This window comes from Gasterosteus aculeatus, chromosome 1 (assembly GCF_964276395.1).
Source record: "Gasterosteus aculeatus chromosome 1, fGasAcu3.hap1.1, whole genome shotgun sequence".
Lineage (NCBI taxonomy): Eukaryota > Metazoa > Chordata > Actinopteri > Perciformes > Gasterosteidae > Gasterosteus > Gasterosteus aculeatus.
Genome location: NC_135688.1, coordinates 28,492,861 through 28,517,134, shown reverse-complemented (window position 1 = coordinate 28,517,134; position 24,274 = coordinate 28,492,861). Strand labels below are relative to the sequence as shown.

The following is a 24,274-nucleotide window of genomic DNA, read 5'->3' as shown; positions in this document are numbered from 1 at the left end:
GACCCGTTTCTACGGCGATCTCCTGTCTCCTCCTCGCTCGCTTCCTTCTGTCTATTAGTAGTTAATCCCACCCAGATTTTTTCCCCCTTTCACACTTTTCACGCTTCCATTGGTTGAGATTTATAAGAGTTATGAGTCTTCGCACCCCGTCTTCTGCGCTCACCCCACCTGTACCAGGGTGGGACCCGGGTGTCGCCTCGGGCTCCAACCCCCCGCACTGTCGAAAACTCGCGTCATGTGATGACATGTTAACAACCCCTCTCCTCTCTCCCCTGTGTAATTACCCATAATCTACTACACGTATCCTGTTGGCGCTCTGTCAAATTAATGCTCCACCAGAAAACAATCACATCCAACCGCCCAACCAGACGTCAGGAGAACGTCAGCCAAATTAAGTTATTAGCAGTACTTGATGAGCGAATTAATCAACCCTGTCCGTGTAATTGGATAACGCAGTGTCTTCTTATGTGCTGATTGCGGCGCAGGAAGGAAGGAGCTGAAACGTTGGTGGTCTGTACTACGTTTATTACAAGGAGTGTAGAATAGTCGAGGCTGACTCTGAAGATACAAAAGATGAGGAGAGAGATATTAAGCCGCTGTAGAATGTTTTATTTAGCGTCATGATGATATACTCAACGTCCTATTTATACCAAGACCTGTACCAAAGTGTTTCATCTGAATGATCTGTCATCGGTTCGTTTTTAAAGCTTTTTGGAAAACTTCCTCATTATGCTTTATATTTTCCACTTTCATATGCGCATTTTATGTGGTGAGAAATTACTTTGAGTCACACTGATGTACTTTGGAAGCTGGTCTCCCACCGGCAGTTTGGCCACTCACAACCCAGATGGAGAAAGCACCAAAATAAGCCAAGCTTCTTGCTGCTGTGTTCCTTCCAGTCCGACTTTAGATCTCCATTTGAAAATGAGAGCCCATCTATTTCCCCCTGATTATAACGAGGGGACATTCTTCCGGTAATGGCCTTCAAAATGGCTTCATTAGTCCACGAAGCTTCTCTAGCACAAATCGCATTGTGAAGATACTTGAAACCACAAAATTGGGAGCCGAGAACCGCTCTGCCTCAATTTCCCTCTTTAGCATCCAGCTATGGGGCTCTCTAGTTGAGTGTCCCTTGATGGAAGAAATATACTGTAAAAAGCTTCATAGAGGCAAATACGGTGAGTGTTGTGGATAAACACACCATGCTTCATTGCCTCCTTTTGTATACAGACTAAAACCTTTTATTTCTTTATACACAGTTCAATCTTCGATTGGGAGCATTTGAAGAGTTTTCATAACAAATATTGAACTTCCAAAAGTTCATGACTAAACCGTGTGTTTATGTGCTCTAATATGGACTAAACATATTTGCATGTCAGTTGCAAAAATATATATAAACAAGACCAATGGGGCCCTTCATGAACTCTACAAGTCCAATCACCGTTCTGCTCCTCCTGCTGTGAAGGGGACCCTCTTTAGTTCATGGTCTTACTGCAGGGTCAAAGTGAGCTCAGAGAAATAATATGTGGAAATACTGTTCCACATCCGTCTCCCCATCTCTGAGCTTCCTAACAGCTATTGAGTGATTTTAGGGCGGATATGAAAGCAATGACGGATGGGGAGGTGCGGGACACTTTTATCTTTTGAAACTTGACTTGGTGAGGGGTGATCTGACCTTGTTAGCGCTTCCTCTCTGCGGGACGAGTTGTTAACATTTGAATATATAACAATAAACTGGGAATGAGCTGCTGTGCACAAATGAACAGATTCTCTCCCAATTACATGCGCTTGTCGTACTTGACACATTTTTGTTAAACCGATACATCAAGGCAGCATATGGTGACACGACATGTGGTGCAGAATACGTTCAAATCTGCTTTGTTGCATGCTTCATTACGTTTCCTTCCTCGTCCCACAAGGCCTCATTCTCTGATGAGAAATAGGTTGAATGAGTCAGACCGAGAGGTGGTGAGAAACCACTTCCTCTGGAAAGAAAACCCCATAGCAACTCTAATATTATATTCATTTTAATGACTTTTTCAAGTGTACAGATGGAAAACGGGGGCAAACACAGAGATGTTGGCAGGAATAGCGAAGAAAAGAAAAAAAGGATGAGCCAGAGAGGGATTTCCCCCCCAGATCCCTTGGATGAAGAGTAAAAAGTCCACTCTTGCACACAGCGATGACGCACCCCCTCCGGACAAGAGGAGTAGTAACCCAACAACAATGTCAAAACAGCGGCACCACCATGAAAAATTTGAGAAAAACAGCACACTTTATAACTTGGAAACCGGGCTGATGAACAAGGATTTATCGTACGCTGTTGAATCCGCATGCTCCCCCCCGGCGGTGCATTTCATGGCAAGAAATGAGGCCGTTGATAAGGGAAATTAGCGCCTCGCGGTCGTACGTCTCCCGTCAACCAGTCCGTCCAAATGATTTACCCGACGAAGAGAAACCACACATGTGACGGCCAGCCAGTGGGCAGAGTGGACTCGGTAAAAGGTGTGTTTAGTCGGTGGGAGCTGGCGAAGTAAGATGTCAGCCGTCTAGACATGTGTTGTCGAGGGTAGAAGTTAAGTGTGTGTATGTGTGTGTGTGTGGGGGGCAGAGGGGGGGGTGTGACAATAAGAGAACAAGATTTGGCCTCCTTCCCTGTGTGCACAGGGGTCCGGCAGGGTGTGCGCTCTTTAACATCTGCCTCCTCTGCGTCACCCGGCTTCTCCATAAGGAAGTTGGGGACAACAGCAGGGTGAAAGTAGTCTGTGGGCTAGATGGCAACCTCTTCAATATCAGGAGGTTGCAATCTACCACCAAGCAGCACTAAACACACAGTGAGGGTCCTTGATCTGCAGTGTGCAGATGACTGCGCTCTTGTGGCTCACACTCCCCAAGACCTCCAGGCTTTCCTGGATGCAGCTGTAAAGGCCTTCAGCAGGATGGGGCTGGATGGGGATGAGTCTGTTAGTGGAGCACCAACATCTCACTCACTCGACCCATCTTCAGCCTCACTGATCAGCATCTGTCTGTATGCCATCATTCAAATACCTGGGGAGTATCCTCTCTTGGCCTTAGTTACGCGGTTAAAGCGATAATTCCTTAAGGCCGCTAAAACAAGGAGTCTGAAAACATTTGTGAACAGCGAAAACAGTGTTCACATAATAAACCAGATCCACTGTTATGTCATCTGGGGACCATGAGAACATTTCATCGAGATGCCATTCAATCATCCACCTGTGAGTGGAGCTCCGCAGGGCGAGGGCTGCACAAACACTGCGTGACTCTTCTAGTGATGCAAGCTGTTCTAAATTAAAAAAGTGTGGGTGTAAACCGTTTACGCCTGCCGCTCTTATGGAGAATTTCTGTTGTAATCTCAAACCACACACGTTCTGTGGAAGAACAGGATGTAGTTCTTAAACAGACACACTAAAGTATTGTTGTTGACTGAAAATTCACATAAAGTTGATACATTTTTTATAAAAGACAAAGCAAATGTCTGGTGGCCCTCACGTTCTATTTGAATTATCCGATCTATTCATTGGGATTTCTCTGATAACCTTTTGCTACACTTAGTTTTGGAGCTGCAGGCGATCCTGAGTCACCGCTTTGTTGTGAAATGGCCTGTGAACATTCGCCGACCGTTGGGAAAAGCGATGAGCCAACAGCTGGCGCCAAGCCAGCGTCTTCCTACGAGGACACAGACACGCTTTCTCCTTCTGTTCACCCGTAGGCCGAGACTCGTCACGAGGCCTCAGACCGCGCTGTGTGTGTGTGTGTGTGTGTTGAAAGTGTGTCAGTACTGCATGCGGTTCAAACGTGAGTCCTGTCAGGACTTGGATCAAACGGATTAATGCTGGCAAATACACACGAGCCGGAAGCACACACACACACACACAAACACACAGTTTGCAAGTATTACAAGCGGTGGGACAAAGGACGAAGGGAAAAACGAAACAGCTGGAATGTTTCCGTCTAACGCAGAGTTTCTGCCTAATTAAACTTAAAACTGGATCAGATTTCTAAAGCAAACGAAATAACCCCTGGATCTGCAGTGCGAGGACGGGGGAGCACTTCTCTGGCCCGGACGGTGCCAGACGGATGCCTCTGTGGTCTCCCCACTGATGTTTCTGTGGCCGCGCTGGCACTGAACGGACGTTATCGATCGCAAATCCCGTCCGATCTCCAAACCAAACCAGCAAGAGTGAAGAGTGATCAGTGGAGACTTTGGAGGTCACATCTAAGTTCTCGCTCTCGCTGCAGGATTTATCTACTTCTCTGCCCTTCCCGGGCGGCAACCTCAGCTTCTGAAAGGTGAGGCCAAGCCGCAAATGGGTTGTACCCCCATTTCTGTCTGATGGATTTGAGATGGCGACTCCATAGTCTGTTTTAGACTGTATTTAGGGGCGGCCCAAATATGGTCACTACCGTTCATACTGATGGTTTCAAAAGTCCAAGATGGAGATGGCAGACAAAACGGAGAACTTATGGCCCACAAACCCGTGTGACTCCACCGTGACCCCGCCCACGTCTTACACACAGTGTAAATCGCGGCCGAAATCGGAGCACTAAAGGGGAGTATTTCTGATTCTGCTCTTTGAACGGAAAGAGACGTCCGTTAGTCCCATTTGGCTTTTTCGTTAAGGCATGATAAGCCTTGACATGAATTAAAAACAAATGTCTTTAATATGGGGAGACGCACAGAGAGCTTGATTTCCCATAGATAATCTCCCTGATGGAACATCCTAACGTGGGACCAGACCGGCGTTCCCACGCTCCGACCATGCCGGCCCGGAAAGGTGAGCTCTTACTGCACGCTGTGACCTCCTGTGACCGGTCGAGACCGCGGCCTGACGTCCCTAAAGTGAGTGTGTGTTAATGGAGCCTGGTAACGGTGCGTCTGTGTGTGTGTGTGTGTTCAAGTGGCATTTCCCAGCACCATGTGTCAGTAAAGCGATGATGTAATCGCCGTCTGGTTTAAATATTGCGCACATATTCAATTTGGTTCCACCGGATTTAATGGTATTATAGGTTTTGGATACACTGGATTTCCCAGAAATCAACAGTGAATCAAATTCCAGCGCTACGACTCCTGCTCCCTGTATGTTTCTGACATATTTAGCCTGAATTTTCATGAATAATCAATCCTTTTCCATCTCCTCAGTATCTATGAATATTCAACTTTTCCTATAAAAATCTTAATCCCTGGTTTATATCTATGTTGTTTTATGTCCAATTCTAGATCAAGTGACGGTATACGGAAGCTTTTTTTCGGCCCACGTGTCTCAGCACAGCAAGGTCCATTTTCCTGCTAAAAGCTGAATCCATCAGAGCAGGAATCTTTTGAAATCTTGTTTTGGAGGGGAATCGGAGGACGCAGCTCGGTTGACGTTGACGAGGCGCATTCCGCCATATTGTGGTTACGGGGCGCTGCTGTAGAAGGGACAGCAGCGGCTTCCCGAGGATCAATGAAGTGAAGGTGGATTAGGCTCCAAATCGAAGGCGAAATCCACCATAAAACCTGCCGTACATCTTACCATGACCGCAGTCGCTTCAATCAGAATTAGTTTTAACGAATCCCTCCCTAAAAGTAGAGGCCGACGCTCCACCCGATAATGTCGCAATAAATCTAACACAAAAGACACAAAGCAGTGGGTAGAATTCAGAATCCGTCAAACAAATCTAATTTTCTGCGTGCGTGATTTATTTACTCTCCTTCTAAATGATCCAGTTTATCCGGATTCAGATGATGATACACTCAAGGACATCAGAGACGGTGCTTTACTGGGCCGGTTTCTTGTTTCTGCTGAACGCAAGGCCGTGCCCGTGTCTGCTCCACATCAACCCTCCAAACCCCCAAAACCAGCGTGGAAGGTTTTCTCCAGAACACAGAAATGGCAGCTTGTATCACAGCTAGGAGCTGCAAGCGCAGACATTATTGTCGGATCCTCCAACTTTCAAATGGGCCTCGAACGCATTGTGTGGCATGACTGCTGCGCCAAGCAACCTAATTGAAACTCACTTCACTTCATGTCTCTGAATTAAAAATCGACTCAAACCAGAACCTTTAAAAAAGAAAATCAATTCTATTCCATGCTAGCTACAGAAGAAGCGTCCGTAAATTCAGACTTTTTTGAACGCAACATGGAGTACGTCACCACATTTCATAGAGAGCAACGAGGGGGGGGGGGGGCAGTAAGGGGAAGTACTCAGTTAATAGAGAGATCTGTTTCAACAGGCTCGGTATGTTCTGTTGTGTACTAAAGTATGCATGTGTGTGTCTGTTGAAGCGAAAGCGCGGTAGAAGGTCCTTCAGCGACGGCAGGAACTGCTGCCACAAAATACCTGATGCAACAGCTCAAAACCAATCGTGCATGAACGCCGATACAAAAATATCCTCGTTGAACCCACGGAGGGAGTGTTGACATTTCTCCATTTGTTCACTCTACTACCATTTCCTTCGTTTCCTCCGCGCTCCCCCTCGCTCATAATCTTCCTTCCTCTGATCGCGCTCCATGTCCAGCTCTCCTCACCCCCCCGCCGACTCTTGGCCGTCCATAAATATTGATGGACCTCTCCTTATCTCTCCTGTTCGGACATGTCTGTACTCCCTCGCCACGTCCCCTCTGGGAACGTCGCCTGGGGCCTCAAGCAGTTTGCTGCTTTTCTTTTTTAGACATCTGTGTGAAATAGTTGGTTTAATCTCGTGAATTTTATGTAAGACATTGGTTATGTAGATATGTAAGACATTGGTTAACTATGCGGGCTGCAAGATTGTATTTTAATGCAATGATTGTCCCCCATCTGACCCACTGCTTAACCAGCTGGGCACAAGCCAGCGGCACAACATTAAAAGTCACCATCACTGTCAAAGAAAACAGTCAAAGCAGCAGACCTACTACATGTGCTTCAGGAGGGGATCGTGTTATTTCACACAGGTCAAGGTCCTTTAGCAAATCTGCATTCTCTGTGAAGGCAGCTCACTCGAGGAATGCTGTGCCGCAACACATACCCGCACAAAACACGCACAAAACCTTCAAACACCACCTTAAGGATTGGCTTGTTGCCAAACAGGTTTTGTGTATACGTTGTGTACGCTTGTCTATGAATTTTCCTTTCATTTCCTTTCGAGAGTAAAATGAAAAATATTTTAGGCTGCCATAAAAACATCTGGCCGGGGACAGCTGATGGAAATCAGCCTCTGCCAAATAAATGAATAAATAAAATAAATGAAAAGTTGAAACAGCCGCCATTCACAGAATAACATTGCTCACCTGGCAGACTATCTTTTAGAGCGGATACGCGGAGAAACACGCGGAGAGTAGAGCCGATCACCAAAGATAAAATTTCTTTTTTTAGTTCTTATCTCACCCTTTCACTGTACACGCGCACCTTCCACATTTAACAGATTAAGTTTACATATGACCACATGGTCCACTCTGCTGTGTGTGTGTGTGTGCTTTCTCAAGGGCACAGTGAGGTATTGGACGGCACATCTGCAGGCAATCTGTTACTGTACTCCTCAATCAATAACACACACACGGCGCGTTTGTATCTGGCACACGGATCCTTACTCCCACGTCTTCCATCACTGACCATGATGAGATGAGAAGTCTCCTGATGTCTTCACACCTCCATTTCTCATTCATAGATCACATGCCAATAAAGGCCCTGCTGAGTCTTGGATTTGCAGCGATGTCTGCTGCACATGGAAATAAATACCCACTTTCACTTGCTGTCAGTGGGAAACGGCTTTTGGTTTCTTTTTTAAAGCAGACCAAGGGTCATGTTTATTGGACATGTGGGACAGTAACAGTATGGCACTGTCTGCCGTATACCTGAACTAGTGAGCCATCAGTGACACATTAAAGAACCCGTGCAGGCCCAACTTGGCTCCAGAGTCCTGTCATCCTTATGTGATGTCACAGAAGAAGCATTGAGCTTTGGCTTGTTGTCCCCAAAGAGACAACAAACCACAGCCTTTAGGTACCACACCGTCCTGTCTTCACATTGGGGTCCATTTGCAACAAATGGTGGTATGTTCATGCCAAGGATAAGACAACTGTTGCCCTAGCAATTAAGATAAGATTAGATTTTTTAACGGATTAGATATAGTTTTGTATAATGTAAAGCCCTTCACAGACCGCTGCCCACGCACATGGTTGGCAGGACAGGAATGTAGACACACAAGAGAGGTGAGAGCTCTGACGTCATTTAACACAGGTTACCACACACACACAAACACACACACACACACACATCTGCGGTTCAGGCAGGAGAGAGCTGTTCAGGCTTATCACAGCGCGCACACGTGTGTGCATGTTCCCGCTCCCACGGAGAACATAAACGCTACGGGACATTTCTCTGCTGTAGCTTCATAGACCATATAGAGAGAACCTTAACGCACGCACACACACATACACACAGATCACATCATATTGACCCTTATCTACCATATTAATAAGAGAAGGCTTGGGATGGATTCAGCTCAACTTTTGGTCCATATTGATCCAGCAGAAAAGCTCTTAAAGGCAGCAGACGCTGATCCCAGAAGCGAGTGGGCATTAGGCCCAATAGAGCGAAGCTGCACCGTCAGCACAGACAGAGAGATGATGTTCACCAACGTCTGATGTCCACGGAGCAGCTCGGCGCTGTCTCAGTACGAACTGCTGTGCGCCGAAAGGAAGCTTTGCAACAAAACAATGGCGCCGTTGCGTAACCACCGGCACGTGGGTCCAGCCGACACGGAGGAGCGGAGGTGACGCTTGTGGCCTCGCAGTGTTTACTGCAGGATTTGATGTCCTCTGAAGAGAGGAGGTGACTTCTTCCACTGACACGGATCTTCCAGCGAGCGGGGGATGAGGGAAACCAGCTGTGCCACCTCAGATTGGGCCGGTTTCAGCTCAGCTTTTATTTACTCATGCGAGCGAGAGGAGAACCAAAGAAGCAGTGAAAGGATCCAGATGTGAGGGAAAGATGATGTCGGCCTGTAAATAATTACGCGGGCGGACATCGTGGGATGAAAAAGGGAAGCCTGTTGATCTCTTTTGTTCGCCGGTTTAACACCATCGGTTCTTGATAAATAGTTTGGTTTACTCTCTTATGGCTCCATTTAAGATAGGAAACTTGTACGTATATGCATTTAAGAGCTTCTTAGAGCGTGTCGGGATAGACGCCATTTGTGTATTCCACTTAATTTACTATTATATCATCACTCCAGAAGATGATTCATCGTCATTGTTTTGAAATATATAATTTGTTTAATTGCGATGACAGTCAACATCACCGAATAACAGAGAGGTAATTCCTCATTCAGTTCCATCCAAAAGAGATCCAAAGGAGTTTCACAATAAAGCACCAGGTAAAGATCATGGAGGGAAGCTTGTATACAAAGAAATGAAACATTAGTTTTTGTGTGCTCATCTCAAGATATCCCCAATCTTCAGAGGGCTTCGGTGCTGAGAAGGGCAGGTTTCTGCCCCTCTGTGAAGCCCCGCGAGTGTTTCGGAGGCTCTGAGGACCAGCAGGAATGCCGACCTCTGCTCTTCCCCATCTCCCTCCCTGCTTTGCAATCAGCTTCCAGTAAAAACATGTGCTTTTTTAATCCACGCTGACATTTGGGAAGCCCGGAGTGGGAGAGATCTTAATCTGCCGATCTCTCTAATGTTATTAAGAGCCGAGGGAGCGGCAGAAATAAACTTAAATAAAACCACAGGGGCAGCGATATTATCCGATCACATCGCTCTGACTTGTGTAGAATTCACAGGTCAAGGACACTCCGCTTGTGTGCTTGAGTTGCACGTGAGCCACGCTCAGCTGGCCTTCGCCATTCTTTCTAAACGTGACGCGCAGACTGTAATGGTGCGTTCACACCAAACTAGTTAATTTGCCTTCATTTGAGTCTCCTTCGTTTCACGCCGGGAAAGGGGCGTGGCTTCTCCCTGTGGCTTGTCTCCGTAGAGACGGTTATCATTTCCGCTATCCGCCATGGAAATAAACACTATTTCTGCTCTGTTCTTGTTGTGGAAATTACACAAATGTTTGGACACCAGCGAACCCACAGGCGTTCCGTCTCAGCTGCTGCTCTCTGTCAGTCAGGCAAATTTTTGTAGAAATTTGCTTCCTCTGCAACCATCCGTGCCTGTGCATTGACTTTGCGTGGAATCTACTTACACGAATAATTTGCTCCGCTTCGGGTGTTAACGCAGCATAAGAGACTTGACCGAGGGAACGAATGACAAAGGAGACACAGGATGAAAGGAAGGAACCCTGGAGGAACTCCAATAAAAGTCCATCATCCATTATGTGAAATTTGGTCTGAAAGCTTCTCATCCTGCTGTGTGAGCAAAGAGTCTGTAAACACACTTTAAAGATAAATAGCAGCTCGTCACTGTTTATGTGATACTAATTTACAGCAGCGGTAAAAACATGAAGGCATGTTTTCTTTCATGGCGAGGGATCTTTTTTTTTTTAAGAGATGTTTCTGCTGTTAGTACAATACAGGCGTTTTTGTAAAAGAAGTGATCAACAATCAACAGTTGCAAAATAACCAAAGACCGCAGCGAAACACACACAAACACACACACAAACACTTACAAGGATCTTGGATTCGGAGCTGATCCACGAATGACTGTGTTTGCACATTAACCTAGTTCATGTGCAAACAATACAAAAGAAGGTTAACTGGCATTATTCTTTATGAAAAAGAATCAAAAGTGGGTTTTGGTCTCAATGATTTCATTGACACGATCGATTTCACAATCTTTTGACCAAGAATAACAATTATGCTTGAAAAAAAACAGTATTGAATTATACATAATAACAATTATTATTAGGATATTTACAAATGCAATATCAGTCTTGTGATTTTTACACAATCATTTAAAACACACACACACACACTTTTCCTTCTCCTTATTGAGCTAGAATCGCTGCCTCGTGGTGGTTTCAGTTCTCTCCACGTCTCTCATCATTTTATTCTATTAGACTTCTGTGTAAAATTCTCAGAATAAGCTTAGAAATGATTACACTATATTGTTGAGGCCAAAGTGACCTTTGACCACCAAATCTATCAGTTTGCCCCTGAGTCCAGGTGCACGTTTGTGCAGGGCCTTCGTTCTCAGAAATGCACCAAATAACTCTCTGTGTTTGGCTGCACAGTCTCTGCCGATGAATAGCCATCAGCTGGACTTTATCTTCCTCTCTGTGTCAGGGACACACACACAAACATGTCCAGAGCTTTTGTCTACCATTGCAATAGCGGCGGAAGGGTATTGTGCTGTAGGGCTGCTGGAGGAAGGTGAGAACCTCTTTGCACTGAGGAAAAAAGACCATTCACCAGTAGATGAGCCTGAGCCTGTGTAGGACGGTCTCCCATTAAAGCAGTGGTGCCCAAAGTGAGAGGCACGCCATCTAGAGGCGGCTTCCTCCTCACCAGCCCCCCCACACACACACACACACACACGTAAAAAAAAAATAATACAATTACACACAGTTTGTAACGATAGGGCACTTAATCATATTGCACCTAAGCTACAAATGAATGTGCCTGGTAGACAGATGTGTGACTGTAACACACGACCACACAACAACCGCACAACAAAACCAGGCATATCTGTCCCTGGGCTTGACAAGCACTATGGAAATACACACACACACAAAAGACTGTAATGTCCAGCAGTCACTTTGTAAAAGCTGCATCTGTCCCCGTGAAAGCACTCGCTTCCTACAAAGTGGCCTACAGTTAATAATTCACAATAAACAAGGTACGATTCATTTGGTCAATGTTCCTAGAAAAGAAGCGCGATGAAGGAGATAGCAGCTAGTAACCATCTGATCCGTGGCTGCGAACTGATGACTACTGTGCGACTAATGCGCACACCGTATACCGGATGAATCAAAATAATCTGAGGTGCTCTGGGGACGGTCCAGACTGATTGTCCGTGTTCAGTTTGGGACGTAGAAAGGTGAGTCGGTTTGGCTGGCATTCTCTCCCTCCGTTCATATTTCCTGACATCCATTTCTCCACGGCGGGGCTATTGTGTTTCTCTTCCCAGAATTGTGTAACAAACCCAATAAAAGCCTTTTAGCTCTCGAGATGGTCCTTCCTCTCTCACTCTAACACACACACACACACACACACAGTATATCAACCTGTAGGAAATAAATTACAATAGAAATACTTTCTAACCCAGCACTAATTCCAGAGTGCATCAATAAACCCTCCCACACTAAATGTGTTTATGAGTCACAAAATGTTTTATTAGCTAAAAAAAATGGAAAAGGGATCCTTGAAAAAAGTACTTTGTGGTTATGCAAAACATGTATAGTGTTTTTTTCGTGAGTGTTTGAGTTTGTTAAGCGGAATCCAAAAGCACGCTTAGGCTCAAAGAAAATGCCATTCAATCAATGTGAAATTAAAAAACCCGCACAAAACTGAGGTCATAAATACATTAAATAAGATACGATGTAAACATTTTTTTAATTATATGCTGTATTACACAATCATTCAAAAGTAACTAAACACAAGCTGCATCTTAAATATTTCGTACTCCATATTAATTCACAACTTACAACAGTAACTTAAACAGCGGCGCGTGTAGCAGCATGACTAAAGGCAATTAGAGCATGTGAACATTTAGAGAGGGTCCCTGTCAATAGCTGCATGGCCCATCATTCAGCTCCCCTGCTTTATAGCTTTAGGGCTAACTGGGCTGCCAGTGGTATGTTTTGTTGTTCAGAAGCGACATCCTGTGTGGGTGTGTGTGTGTGCGCGTGTGAGAACATAGATGAAGCAACGAGGAGTTTCAGTGTAATCATGGGTGACAATTTGATAACAATCTTGGAGTGTATATATATATATGTATATATATATATATATATTTGTATATATTCCACAACCACATTGAGTTCTCAAACACGGTGCGCACACTCAAGTTAAAAAAACACACACACACAAGGATGCAAAACCTTGGCTTGATTACTTGACAAAACAACAACAACAAACACGCTTCAAACAAGTCCCGCAGCCAGAGAGCTATTCTCACACATAACAAAACAAACAAATCTGATGTTCTCATGGCTTTTCGGTGCCCCCCACCCCCTCTGTTGCATATTCATTTTATTAGTTTATTTGATACGGGACGGAACAAATAACATTTCTTTAGTGCAGTTTTTTTCATCTGTAGTCCCAAGACAAAGATAAGATAAACCTAAAAGCAGAAGACATGACTGACAACGTTATACAATATTGCAGCTTTACGATGCGTTAAAGAATGCGCTGACCTTTTAAGCGCGCCAGATCCCGTCTAGTGCGCCTTTTTCCTACATTTGGTTCAAACTCTCGTGCAGCTGCTGCGCAGAGATTGGAAATCTGCGTTTGAGGTCAGTGTTTTTAGTAAGTAGGAGCTGACGTGAGATTGGCCTTTCGTTTAACTAAAGTAGCTTTCAATAAGGTTGGCGTGCGCAGCGAGGAGTGGACAATTGTAGGAGTGAAAATTTCATTTTCCTTTCTTGGGGAGGTGGGGGTGGCGCTTGGTGGGGGCCGGGGGCCCCTCTTAACCAATGGAGGGGGAGACGCTGTCATCTCTGATCCACTCTGATCAGTGAAAAACAACCAATGTGTCTCCACTTACTCAAAGAACAATCAATGCTCAAAGAACAAACGCACCTCTTCAGACAACAGGCGTGTGTGTGCATCATTAACTGGATAATATATTATAGGCTGATGTTTTAACTCACATCATCACCCTGATCATCACCCATATGAATGTGTTGTGCTGTTCTTCTGGGACGCAGCAGATTTGATTACTTTGTGTGTCATAAAGCATAATAAAGCATACATATTTGTATTGAGCAAACATTCAGACACGAACATTTGTTCAAACTGGCTTCTATTTCTTCTCCCTCCGCCTGTTAATTTTTGTATTAATTTAGTTCAGTAATGGAGTTTTAATTGAGGCTCGGGGGTCAATAATTCATAAATTTACATTTCCCATTTCTGCTTATACTACCATTATTATTAACAGCACGGACATCCCATCAATGTTATTTGCTAGATTAATGGAAATGCATGCAAATGCATTCAGACACCCACACACTCACTTCTGATACCGAACCTACGCCCATGTCAGAATTCACAGATTGTGAAGAACTTGTGATGAATAACGAAAAAAAGGAGCAGAATTTTAAGGAAACCAGGAGAACTGAATATCTTCTGAGCATAACAGAGGCCCGAACTTCTTCTTCTGCCAAACTCAACAGCACCTTTGCACGTTCTCCGGCTGGCTGGAGTCGCCGTAGCAGATTGGGGAATTCATTAATCAAACTGACTGCGGATGCATGAATCATTGCCACGGTTATCTGGCCAACTGCACTTTCTCATGTGTCTGATTCACCGCTCAGCTCCGTTGGCAGGAGGCGTGTTATGAAGTTCAGTTCTTTCTCTTTCTCTGCTACATAGCCGACACACAAGTTGGGATCAGATAATCTCTGAGAACTCTGACAAAATGTTATTTTATTTGAAAATGGGTTTTCTTCCAGACAAGATAACTGGGGCGGCAAATGAGGATTTAATCCTGTTTCAATCTCTGCCTTCACTGGAAAAAGAAAAAGAAAAATACAGCACCAATACCAAACAGCAGAATCCAACACATGCGGAGTTGCTTTTAATCTTGTTTTTCTGCTCTGCTCACTACAACTTTGACGCTGATCGCCTTGAACAACGCAAAGCGAGTGCTGACTTCACGGGAGAGGTCCATCCATCCAAAGGAATGAATCATGTGCATTATTTGGAACAACTTTTAGTCAGATCGTGCACTTGGTATTTTGTCTATATCCCAGAGTTAAATGCAGTATTGATGTCAATGGCGGTAAGGGTTGACATATTTAAATCCTAGGAGCCAGCCATTGTTCTAGATTGACTAGTTGCATAATATATGTAAGAGACCGAAGTGGATATATACGTTGGCATGACGCCCCCTTTCTTTTCTTATGACGTCATGTTTACAGCAGGTGCACTTTAGATGGGCTGATTAGGCACGAGGACACAGTTTTTTCTACCGTGTGACGGAGTATGTTTTTGTATGTTTTTAACGCTTATATTAAAGAATATAAAGCTTCCTGTCATTCGCGTCAAGGAAATGCATCAGTGTGTCTGCAGCTCAATTGCGGCTTATGAAGAAACTCCCTCAAGTCAAAGACCATCTCCAAAGGCTTCAAACCTGAACAACCATTAAATACTAAACTTTAAAATGCTTAAGTCAATTAAGTCAGGTATGTAACCTCCATAAAAACAAAAAATAGCTATGAAATGAGCACAACAAGGAGTAAATTGTCAGAGAATCACAGCTCAGAGGCATCTGGCGTTAGCTAAGGAAAGTTAGCATTTAGCAAAGACATTAACGTGAGCAGGGCTAGCAAGAGAAAAGCTAGCAGACAGACGGACAGACAGGGGCTGTGTGACTTACGGTTTTTGACTTCCATGTCGATTCTCCTTCCTTGCATGTGAATGAAGTATCCATATTGGAAGTCAATTTGCTTGAAGACCGGACTCCTTGTCTTCTCGCTTCTTAGCTCCTAGCTAACTAACGTTAGCATTACAAAAGCGCAGTAACGGTAAAAAAAAAAAATTAAAAACTATCATTAGCGTTAGCATGTGCTCAAGCTTACACTTCTCGTGTTCAAATTTGACGGACATGTTGTTTCTTCGACCCTTCTTCTCAGACAAGTGTCCACTCAGTTTCATTCATTTCTTGATTGTTAATCAAGTAGTTTAATTATTTTGTTGTGTAGTTAACCATCGCTTCTCTCCTGTAACTTCCCCCCTTCGCCTTTCAGCATTAGTCAGCAAACGCTTGACCCTTCACCTTTGTGCAGCGCCTAATGGACAGAAGGGCAGGACTCACGCAGTGTATCTACATTTACAAAAATAAACCATTTTAACAAGTACTTTAGAAGACAGCCCAATTGTGGAAATATTTCTATGTGGAATTAAATATATTTTTGTCAATACCCTTTCATAATAATCTATTCCAACATGATAAACCAAACACTTACAGGTCTTGTGGTTTGGGTCATTTGTTCGGACAGTCGGTTCACTTGGAAAAAGCCTTAAGCTGAAGATTCGCATGGGTTCAAAAGACATTCTGCTCTGAACCACAATGGCCCTTCGGATCCTTCAGCAGACCGTTAAAGATGAATGTTCCCTTTTAACTGGGAGACTAATGGATTCTAACAACTCAAAGTCCCAAAAACCAGATCTTAAAAACACCATAATAAATTGAATAACAATAATGAGACAGGACAAATCCGACTGGCCTATTTCACCTCTTCTGCATCTCAAATTCCAAAAGAAAAAGAAGAAATTAAAAACGACGCGCAGCCATTCCGTTTAGCCGCTGTCGTTATGGGACAGTAATTAAAATAATAGGAAAAGAACATTCAGACTAATTTACAAGACACACAGAGGACGTAAACATCTCGTCACTGCAGTTTCCACGCGTGGTATCATTTAAGAGGGAAGGCAGATGTGAGTTAGTTAAAAACATTTGTGTGGCACATCATCTGTGGAGGACTAAACCGCGTACGGTCGTGTATCTGATGAGGATGGCGGTTTTCTGACACTTCAACCATGTCTTCGTCATCACAAAACATGTTTTTTCGGGTAAACTCCCTCACAAGTTCCCTTCCCCAGCTGAGCTACAATAAAGAAGTTCATACGGTTGGCTAATCGAGCAGAAACAAAGTCCACCAGCAATCAGTCCCAATGCCGCGGCGGGAAGAAACCAGGACGTGAAGACGCTCGTTCCCTCACAGTTCGGTGTGAGGGTACTTGTCCCGTGCGGGAAAGGAGTCCCCTCCTTCTTCCACCTTCTCCTCTGAGGCTCGCTGTCGGCTGAGGTCGGGGTCCTGCATGTCCATGATCTTCAGGAAGTCGAAGAGCTCGGTGGTGGGAGGCCAGCTGCCCCCCCCCAACATCCCTGTAGAGACAGAAATGTGGAAACGCAGCACGCCATGTCATGCAGAGTACGAAGGTCACACACACGCCTTCAGTGTAATGTAATGATGATCAAGTAGTTTGCAAAAAACATGGCTGAGGGCGACCACCCTAAACCCGCTGTATCAGAACAAAAAGCTTTTATATCTTATCTTTATCTTCACTCTAATAGTTTGCAGGTCTGTGCAGGCAACCCCTTGGTTGGGAGAGCCCGGAGGCGAGACAGATGGGAACGTGCCGGCTCATTTCGGCCCTCACCAGACTACATAGTTCAAAAGGTCAGAGGTTAACGGCTATCTTTAGAGACCATTTTTCTCAAAACACTTGTAGGTGGTCAACTCAAAGCCTTTTGTGATGACCTATCGGATTCCTCGGGCGGGACAGACGCAAACTCGATCCTGCTACTGTCGGCCTGTCGGCAGCATTTGCATTCTGCTGTGTGTGTGTGTGTGCCTCAGTGAAGGAGATAACCAGTACATCTATTTAGTAGTTTCTTTCATGCTTTTACTTTGGAAGCGTTTGACACTGGCCCACGTGTTCTCCTGTGACACGTGACCCGCCTCGCCGCTTTTTACTCTATCTGGAGAAATGTAGAGAACTCGAGTCGTCACAGGAGAACACATGGCATTCCATTTGTATTCCTCTTCTTTTGACATCTGAGGAATAACATGTTTAAATAAGGGGAGAGTAATTAGTGTGAATAAAGAAGGGGAATTAATAATGGATCTTACTTGATTGCTGGCTTTAAGCTCGGCGTGAGCTTTTTTTCTGCTGGATTCAAAAACATCTTTGCTTAATATTCTAACAGCATGTAGAACGTTACTGCTTCTTTTTTTCGGTTGTAGTTAATACATCTGTTCTTGTGTTTTGGCTTCTGTATGTCTTTATCTTTTGACAGTGGGATTTTGTTTTGCATCACTGCGTGACTATGGAAATGAACAATATTCAGCTGTTCTGTTCTGTTCAGCACTTCCTCCTCGTCCTCCTCCTCCTCACCTGCTGCCGACTCCGTCCCGTCCTCCACCCTCTGCAGCCACTGCAGGACAGAGGAGGCCAGTATGGGCGTATTGGGGGGGTACTGATAGACTTCACTCCCAGAGGGCAAGTGGGTGAGGACCAGGGCAGGGAGGGGGGGCATGGAGCCCAGGTACGACCCCAAGACAGACATACCAGCCGGAGTGTGGCCGCTAGAACGCAGACGAAGGTCAACAATTTAACACCATCCAGTGGGGTGACTTTGAAACAAAACGGCTGACTCGTCATCACGTACAGGTGGAGCCAGCAGACCAGGTATCGCTCCATCCAACCCCCTCCCAGCTCCACCACGTCTCTCATCTCCTTCAGCAGCGCCTGGTTCTGCGTATGCCCGATCTCGTCCTCCTCCTCTCCCACAAAGAGGAGGAGGAGGCCTCTGCCAAGAGAGAGGAAGGACGGCAGGTTTTCCACCGTCAGCTCCGGCTGGAGTTAAAAAAAAAAAAAGAAAAGACAAGATGGTGGTGTTTCAAAATGTGCACCATATTACAAGTGAGTGCTTCTGCAGGAGAAACAGAATCAAGACAGTTCAACTACCCAAAATATATACTTCTTTTATAAAGAAACTGTCCTTTTTAAATGGGTGAACCTGTTGCAAGCACCTTGCTGCATTCCGGTCTTATTAAAATCACAGACAACAGCACCGCCTACTGGCATCTTTGGGCATTGCGTGCCTTCTAATCCAAAGTGCCCTGTAGTTCAATGAACTCAAAACAAAAACTGCCCGTTTCCACGTTATTGCCATGTTTGCGACCGAGTTAGGTCGGCATTACTCCCTCCCCTTGGAGCGCGTTGCCTTGGATCCAGCACTCGGGTCCTGTAATCCGTGACATTCTGGGAAACGTTTATTCACTGCGCATTTACTTTTAAGAGATTTAATTAGAAATCTGCCTTGAACTCAAAATCAGGGGGTTGTAAAAAGAAAAAAGAAAAAAAGAACATTGTTCAGTGTTAATCAATGTGAAGGTGACGGAGGGATGAGCACGTCGGTTTTACCACTGGATGCAGCAGCGCGGCGCCGATGTGTGACAGTAGCTCCTGGGCGGAGGCGGAAGCGGGCAGCGCGGAGGCCCGAGTGCGCTTCGCCCCCGATGGAAGCACCAACGCCGCGGGGAGACGCACGCCGTGCTCCGCTGCCCTGCAGGGCAATACGACAATACGTTGCCACACCATTAACGAAGGGTCCTTTTTCACGCCGGACTAAGCTGCTCGAGACGGAATGTAGAGTCCCCACCACTTCTCTGCCAGCCCATCAGTCAGCAGCCCGGTCAGCACCTCTCCTCTCAGTGACTTTGCCGCTTCAGTGAACTGCCGCACACCTGACGAGACGGGCCGACATCCTCGTTACATCATTATGGCGCCGGTCACAGTCGCTGAATTCATGACGAAGGTCCTTTTAATATCCGCTATCGAGGCCTCACCATTATTTAAGAAATGTAACTTTACAGACTCCCACCTGCATCTGCTCGGGTCCTAAACAGTCCCAGGGCCCGAGCCGGCTTGTATCTGGCAAACCCTTCCAGGAGGAATGATGTCACTTCCTCTTCGGTGGACAGTAGCACCGGAGACGCCGGCTGGCTCCTGGTTTTAAAGAGACAGGCATGTACGCAGAACACACACGCGTGGCACAACTATGGTGTGTTCGAAAGGCTGACGTGGCTTTAGATTCTACCGCTGTGAACATGTGGCACAGCGTGTACGTCCCTACAGGGACATCAAAGCTTATTTAGTCTTTCCTGGCGTCTAAAATTACATATGGCGGATTCATGCACGGGGACCCTTAGAAAGCTCACAGCGTGATGAAGCGATGCAGCGCCTCGGCACCCAGCAGGCCCCCGTAGCGTTGGGCCGACTCTTTGGGGCGGAGCAGCAAGACGGTGGGGAAGGCCGTGATTGGCTGGAAGGGGATTGGGGGGGAGCCGCCCGACTCGGCGGCGCAGAGGTCGGTCCACTCCGCACAGTTCACCACGCTCATCTGGACCTCGGAACCTTGGAGGGATTTTTTAAATCAGCCAAACGTGTCTTTTTAAGACATATGACCGTACAGAGTTACATCATCAACACTGCTAACGCCCGTCAGCGGGTAGCTGTCCCGCCCTCCGGCTTACCTTCGAGTCTCTCCGCCACGTCACTGAATGAGCTGAGGACGGCGTTTGAAACAGCGCTCCCTGGTGGGGAAAGCGCAGAACGACCATTACTTTCCTCCGCGTGCTCCTCCGCCGAATTATTCAGTGGGGGCGGCAGAAGGAGTGTTGCTTACACGGCAGGTAGAAGAGCGCCACCGTCAGGCTGCTTTGTGCCACGGTGGCGTGGAAGTTGTCGGAGGTCAGCTGGGCCAGCGAGTCGGCGTCCGGCAAGTTGAGACGATTCTCAAACACAGACTCCGCGATCTCATCGTCCAGCGCGTCCAGCGGCTCCTCCTCCGGGTCCTCCTCGTCCTCGTCCTCTTCCTCGTCCTCGTCCTCTTCCACTGGATTGGTGAAAAGCTCCAACAGCTCATCGGCGCTGTTAGAGCGCAAATACTTCACCACTGAACCCTTAAAAAGCGCGCGCGCACACACACACACACACACACACACACACACACACACACACACACACACACACACATGGGTGAAAATAATGAGTCATCTTATTTTTTTGTATAAAATATTAATGACGGCTTCGTACTTTCTCAGGCAGCTTGTAAGCAGCATTATATTCTTCGGGGGTTTTCACTGCAGGACTCCTGACAACACACACACACACACACATATATACTGAAGTTAGATTTACAGTGGTCTGCTGGGGATATGAACAAAGGCACCTGGTAAAAGAACGCTACGACATGAAAGAATGGAGAACACAAGGCAGTGTGACACCACAACATATCCAGCAAAAGGATCTGATCCACATGCACCTGGGCTTTGTACCTGTGCACCAGTAGCACCAGGGCGAGGCCGCGGAGCCTCCAGGCCAGAGCTGTGGCCTCGTACAGGTCCTCTCTCTTGGTTGCGGGACGAGAGAACAGGAAGACCTGGGGGGTGTCCTGGTAAGGGTGCTGGGGGGGCCGGACCGAGGACGGGTCTTGGTAAACTTCAGACTGCGCAGCGGAGAGAGAAGGCGTGCGATTGTGTGCGTGTGAATACATTCTGTTCATTTTTGGGGAGAAAAAAAAAAATACAAAATGACCATCAATCCTTCCTCTCCACACAGCTCACCACCAGTGGAGCCTCCATGAGCTGCAGGAAGGAGTGGAGGCTGAGGGTGGACAGCGGTTGGCTCATGCGGGTCGAGGGACAGTGCTCGGAGGTCATGGACCTGCTGTGGCCGCTGCAGTGGAGAAACCACACTTGAGACGAGCGAGACGTCTCATCGACACTGCAAGGCGAGACGGAGAAGGAGAGACGTGCGCGGTGAATAAGCTTCTTCGGGGGGTTCCGATGACCGATTCCCTTTGGTTTTCGTCTCCAGGGTTGCGTGAAACGTGTAAAACAGATGACACGCCTGATCTCGGTCGCCTGTGTGAAACACAATCTGGTACATTATCCAGAAAAGGGAAAAAGATAAAACAACCGACCCCAGGTGGCTCAAAACTGGGCCTCCGGTGATGAGGATGAATTGGTGTTTGGATCCGTACACATACGCCGTCTCCATCATCGATCTGTGCTCTTAAATAACACAAATCAGCAACAACAATACAATTAATTGAATCAGTCGGTTGAGTTAATCAATTGGACTCGCCATCTTTCACAGTGCGACCCACAAGTCAATCCTAAAACACATTAGCCGGATCGTCTCCATCCCCGGCTGCTTTCCGTACCTTGTGTTCCCAGGCTGCTGACGTAACACAGAGCGATATCCTTCCTCCCTCTGGCGGCCTTCTCCATTGCCAGCAGGTCAGTTTCTGTGTGAACGTACTTGATCTCTTCACGCAGAATGGCACTAGAGAAGACAGACTACAGCTAAGTATTTCTCAAAAGGGTCCCTCTGGAGCTCGTCTCTTGTCTGTTTGGTCCGTACCAACATAAATCAAATCAGAACTTCAGAGCTCACTTTTGGTTCGCTGGCAAATGTTACATTTTAACAGGAGGAAACTGAGCATTTGTAGGGGACTATTTTGAGAGGCAGATTCGTCCTAATTGGTGCCCTCGTTAGCATTGGCCAATATATCCAGAGCAGCTCAACTAAAACCTTCAATCACACGTAATGCGAACATTTGTAGCACTGAAACAATCGGTTGATTAATTGGCCATCGAGCTAAGAAGTACAGAAAAGCTTCTTCAATGCAATAAAGTTAGGTTTCCGTTATTGTATTTCACACGATAGTCAAAATCTAGGGTGCATGAGATCGATTTGTTTAGTTAGAAATTTAAAAAAAAATGTTGCATGTCCTACAAAAGATATACATATTTTTTAAGCAATATATTGCTAAATAATTTTAATAAGAGAAAACGATATATCCTGTAAAACCAAGCATTTGTTTTTGTCCATTGCATGTTTCAGAAAGACTGACTGAATTGTTGCTTACTCACAATAGGACCTCGGACACTATGGAGTTGACGTCAAACACGATGTCCAGACTGAAACCCAAGAACTCCTTCCCACCCCTGGCAGAAAGACACGGGACAAAAACACATCAACCCAATTCACGTTTTCTGGCGTCTCTCCTGACAAATTCAAAATCGCCAACTCCCTCCTGCCGCTGCGCGCTGCTGACCTGAAGAGAAACACTGTGTTCACGGCCTTCTCCTCGGCGCAGTACCCGTGAAAAGACTCTTTATTGCAGTTTACCTGAACAGAAAAAGGTCAAAAACACACCTCCCATGTGGGTAAACGTTTAAAATGAAAGAATTCTCCAAATACTTTTGTGTCAAACGTCAATGACAGCAGGCCTGCGGTTACCTTGCCAACCAGCACCCCATAATGCTGCAGAGCGTCAGCTGACTGCTCCAACTCCACCAAGAAGAGGGAGATGGTTGGGGAGACTGGAGACAGAGATCAGGGAGTGAAGAGGCTTGTTGACACATCTGTATTTCACAAACTACTTTTTAAAGCAACCTACCCAGTTGCTGGAAATAGATGAACAGCGTCTTCCCAGAATGCAGTGCGTCGCTGAAGTCGGCCGCCGTGTGCTCGGTCAGGGCCGACGGGCCGGTCCTCCGCGCGCATCCTCCCAGCGGCAGCAGCAGGAGAGCGGCCACGCACGGCCACATGGCGCCGGAGCGGCTCCGGGGCTGGAGGAGGTGCGAAAGTGTCACCAAGCACAGGAATAAAGAGGACAACTTACATTATGACGGCTATTAAGAGGCAGCAGCTTCTTCCTGGGCGGTTAACGCCAGCAAAGCCCACAGAGGGTGCCTTATGCTTTAAGTTGGGGTTGATGGTGTCGTTGCTGACGTTAGCTAATGCTAATTACTTAGCGTTAGCTCGGCCTGTTTCCCACTGTATGTTTGGGCATGTTTTTTTTATGCATCGCTCACGTCGACACTTGTCAGTAAAATCAAAATATAAATGTCCGTGAACGTTAGAACGTTTGGTTTGTAATCTAACTGCGCAGTGAAATTTGAAAAATGTATCTCTAGAGAACGATGCAGCATACTTATGTCAAGCTGCTGGTGCTACATCAGTTTCCTGTTATCATTGTAAAATAAAGTCCTTATTTGGAAAATGTGCTGCAGGGGTTTCGAGTTGTCCATACAACTCCCATGAGAATCGTGAAAATTACATCATCAGAATTTGTAGCTGCAAATAATATGGCTGTTTTACGATTTTATCAAAGCTTTTATTTTGGAGGCATTCACGTTTCCCTCACAACTGTCGGTTGTTGCTCAGCAACTTGACGTAAAATATTGGCAAATTGTTTTGATGGCGTCTGTCCTAGCAAGCGACGTATGTATGCTCCGTTGAGCCAATAAGGTTGGGAGACAGGTTGGTAACCAATCACAGGCGACCTAAGGGCGGGAACTGTCGCAGCTGACATCATCATGAACCAATGGCGTGAGAAGGCTGTGGAGGCTGGGTTGGCTGGCTTGGCCAATGAATCAGCGCTTTACGAAAGTGGGCGTGAGGACGTCTCTCATTTGGTAGATTTGTCCGTAGATTTATCTTCGGAAACTGGACAGAATTTGTGGCTCCAGAGTCAGTTGTTTCACAAGCAAACTAGTCGTATTGTGAGCCAAAATGGCGGCCTATCAAACGCCAGTTTCCGCTTTAGTCGAGAGCAAAGGGGCGGGTCTAAAACGGCATCACAGCTGATCTGGAGGTTTT

The 24,274-nt window shown here is 46.1% G+C and overlaps 2 protein-coding genes across 3 annotated transcripts in view; both read right to left on the bottom strand.

Annotated features, from left to right (window-relative positions):
• The window catches only part of nid2a (nidogen 2a (osteonidogen)), a 59,435-nt gene extending 43,597 nt beyond the window's left edge, over positions 1 to 15,838 (bottom strand). Inside the window, exon 1 of one of the 2 annotated variants that reach the window (XM_078101632.1) lies at positions 15,465 to 15,838. The gene's annotated coding sequence lies outside the window, so the exon portion shown is untranslated. The remainder of the gene's footprint in view (positions 1 to 15,464) is intronic. The other variant, XM_040171628.2, reaches the window with a different exon arrangement.
• txndc16 (thioredoxin domain containing 16) lies at positions 15,737 to 23,765 on the bottom strand. The gene is made up of 18 exons (XM_040171760.2): positions 23,070 to 23,765; positions 22,910 to 22,992; positions 22,725 to 22,798; positions 22,540 to 22,614; positions 21,828 to 21,949; positions 21,585 to 21,675; positions 21,226 to 21,385; positions 20,938 to 21,107; positions 20,696 to 20,753; positions 20,286 to 20,562; positions 20,134 to 20,193; positions 19,819 to 20,014; positions 19,482 to 19,606; positions 19,260 to 19,344; positions 19,022 to 19,163; positions 18,264 to 18,451; positions 17,990 to 18,180; positions 15,737 to 16,976 (listed from the first exon to the last, which is right to left on the bottom strand). The coding sequence occupies exons 1-18, from the start codon at positions 23,218 to 23,220 to the stop codon at positions 16,807 to 16,809; spliced, it is 2,418 nt and encodes an 805-aa protein (XP_040027694.1). The 5' UTR covers positions 23,221 to 23,765; the 3' UTR covers positions 15,737 to 16,806.
• Positions 23,766 to 24,274: the final 509 nt, after the last annotated feature.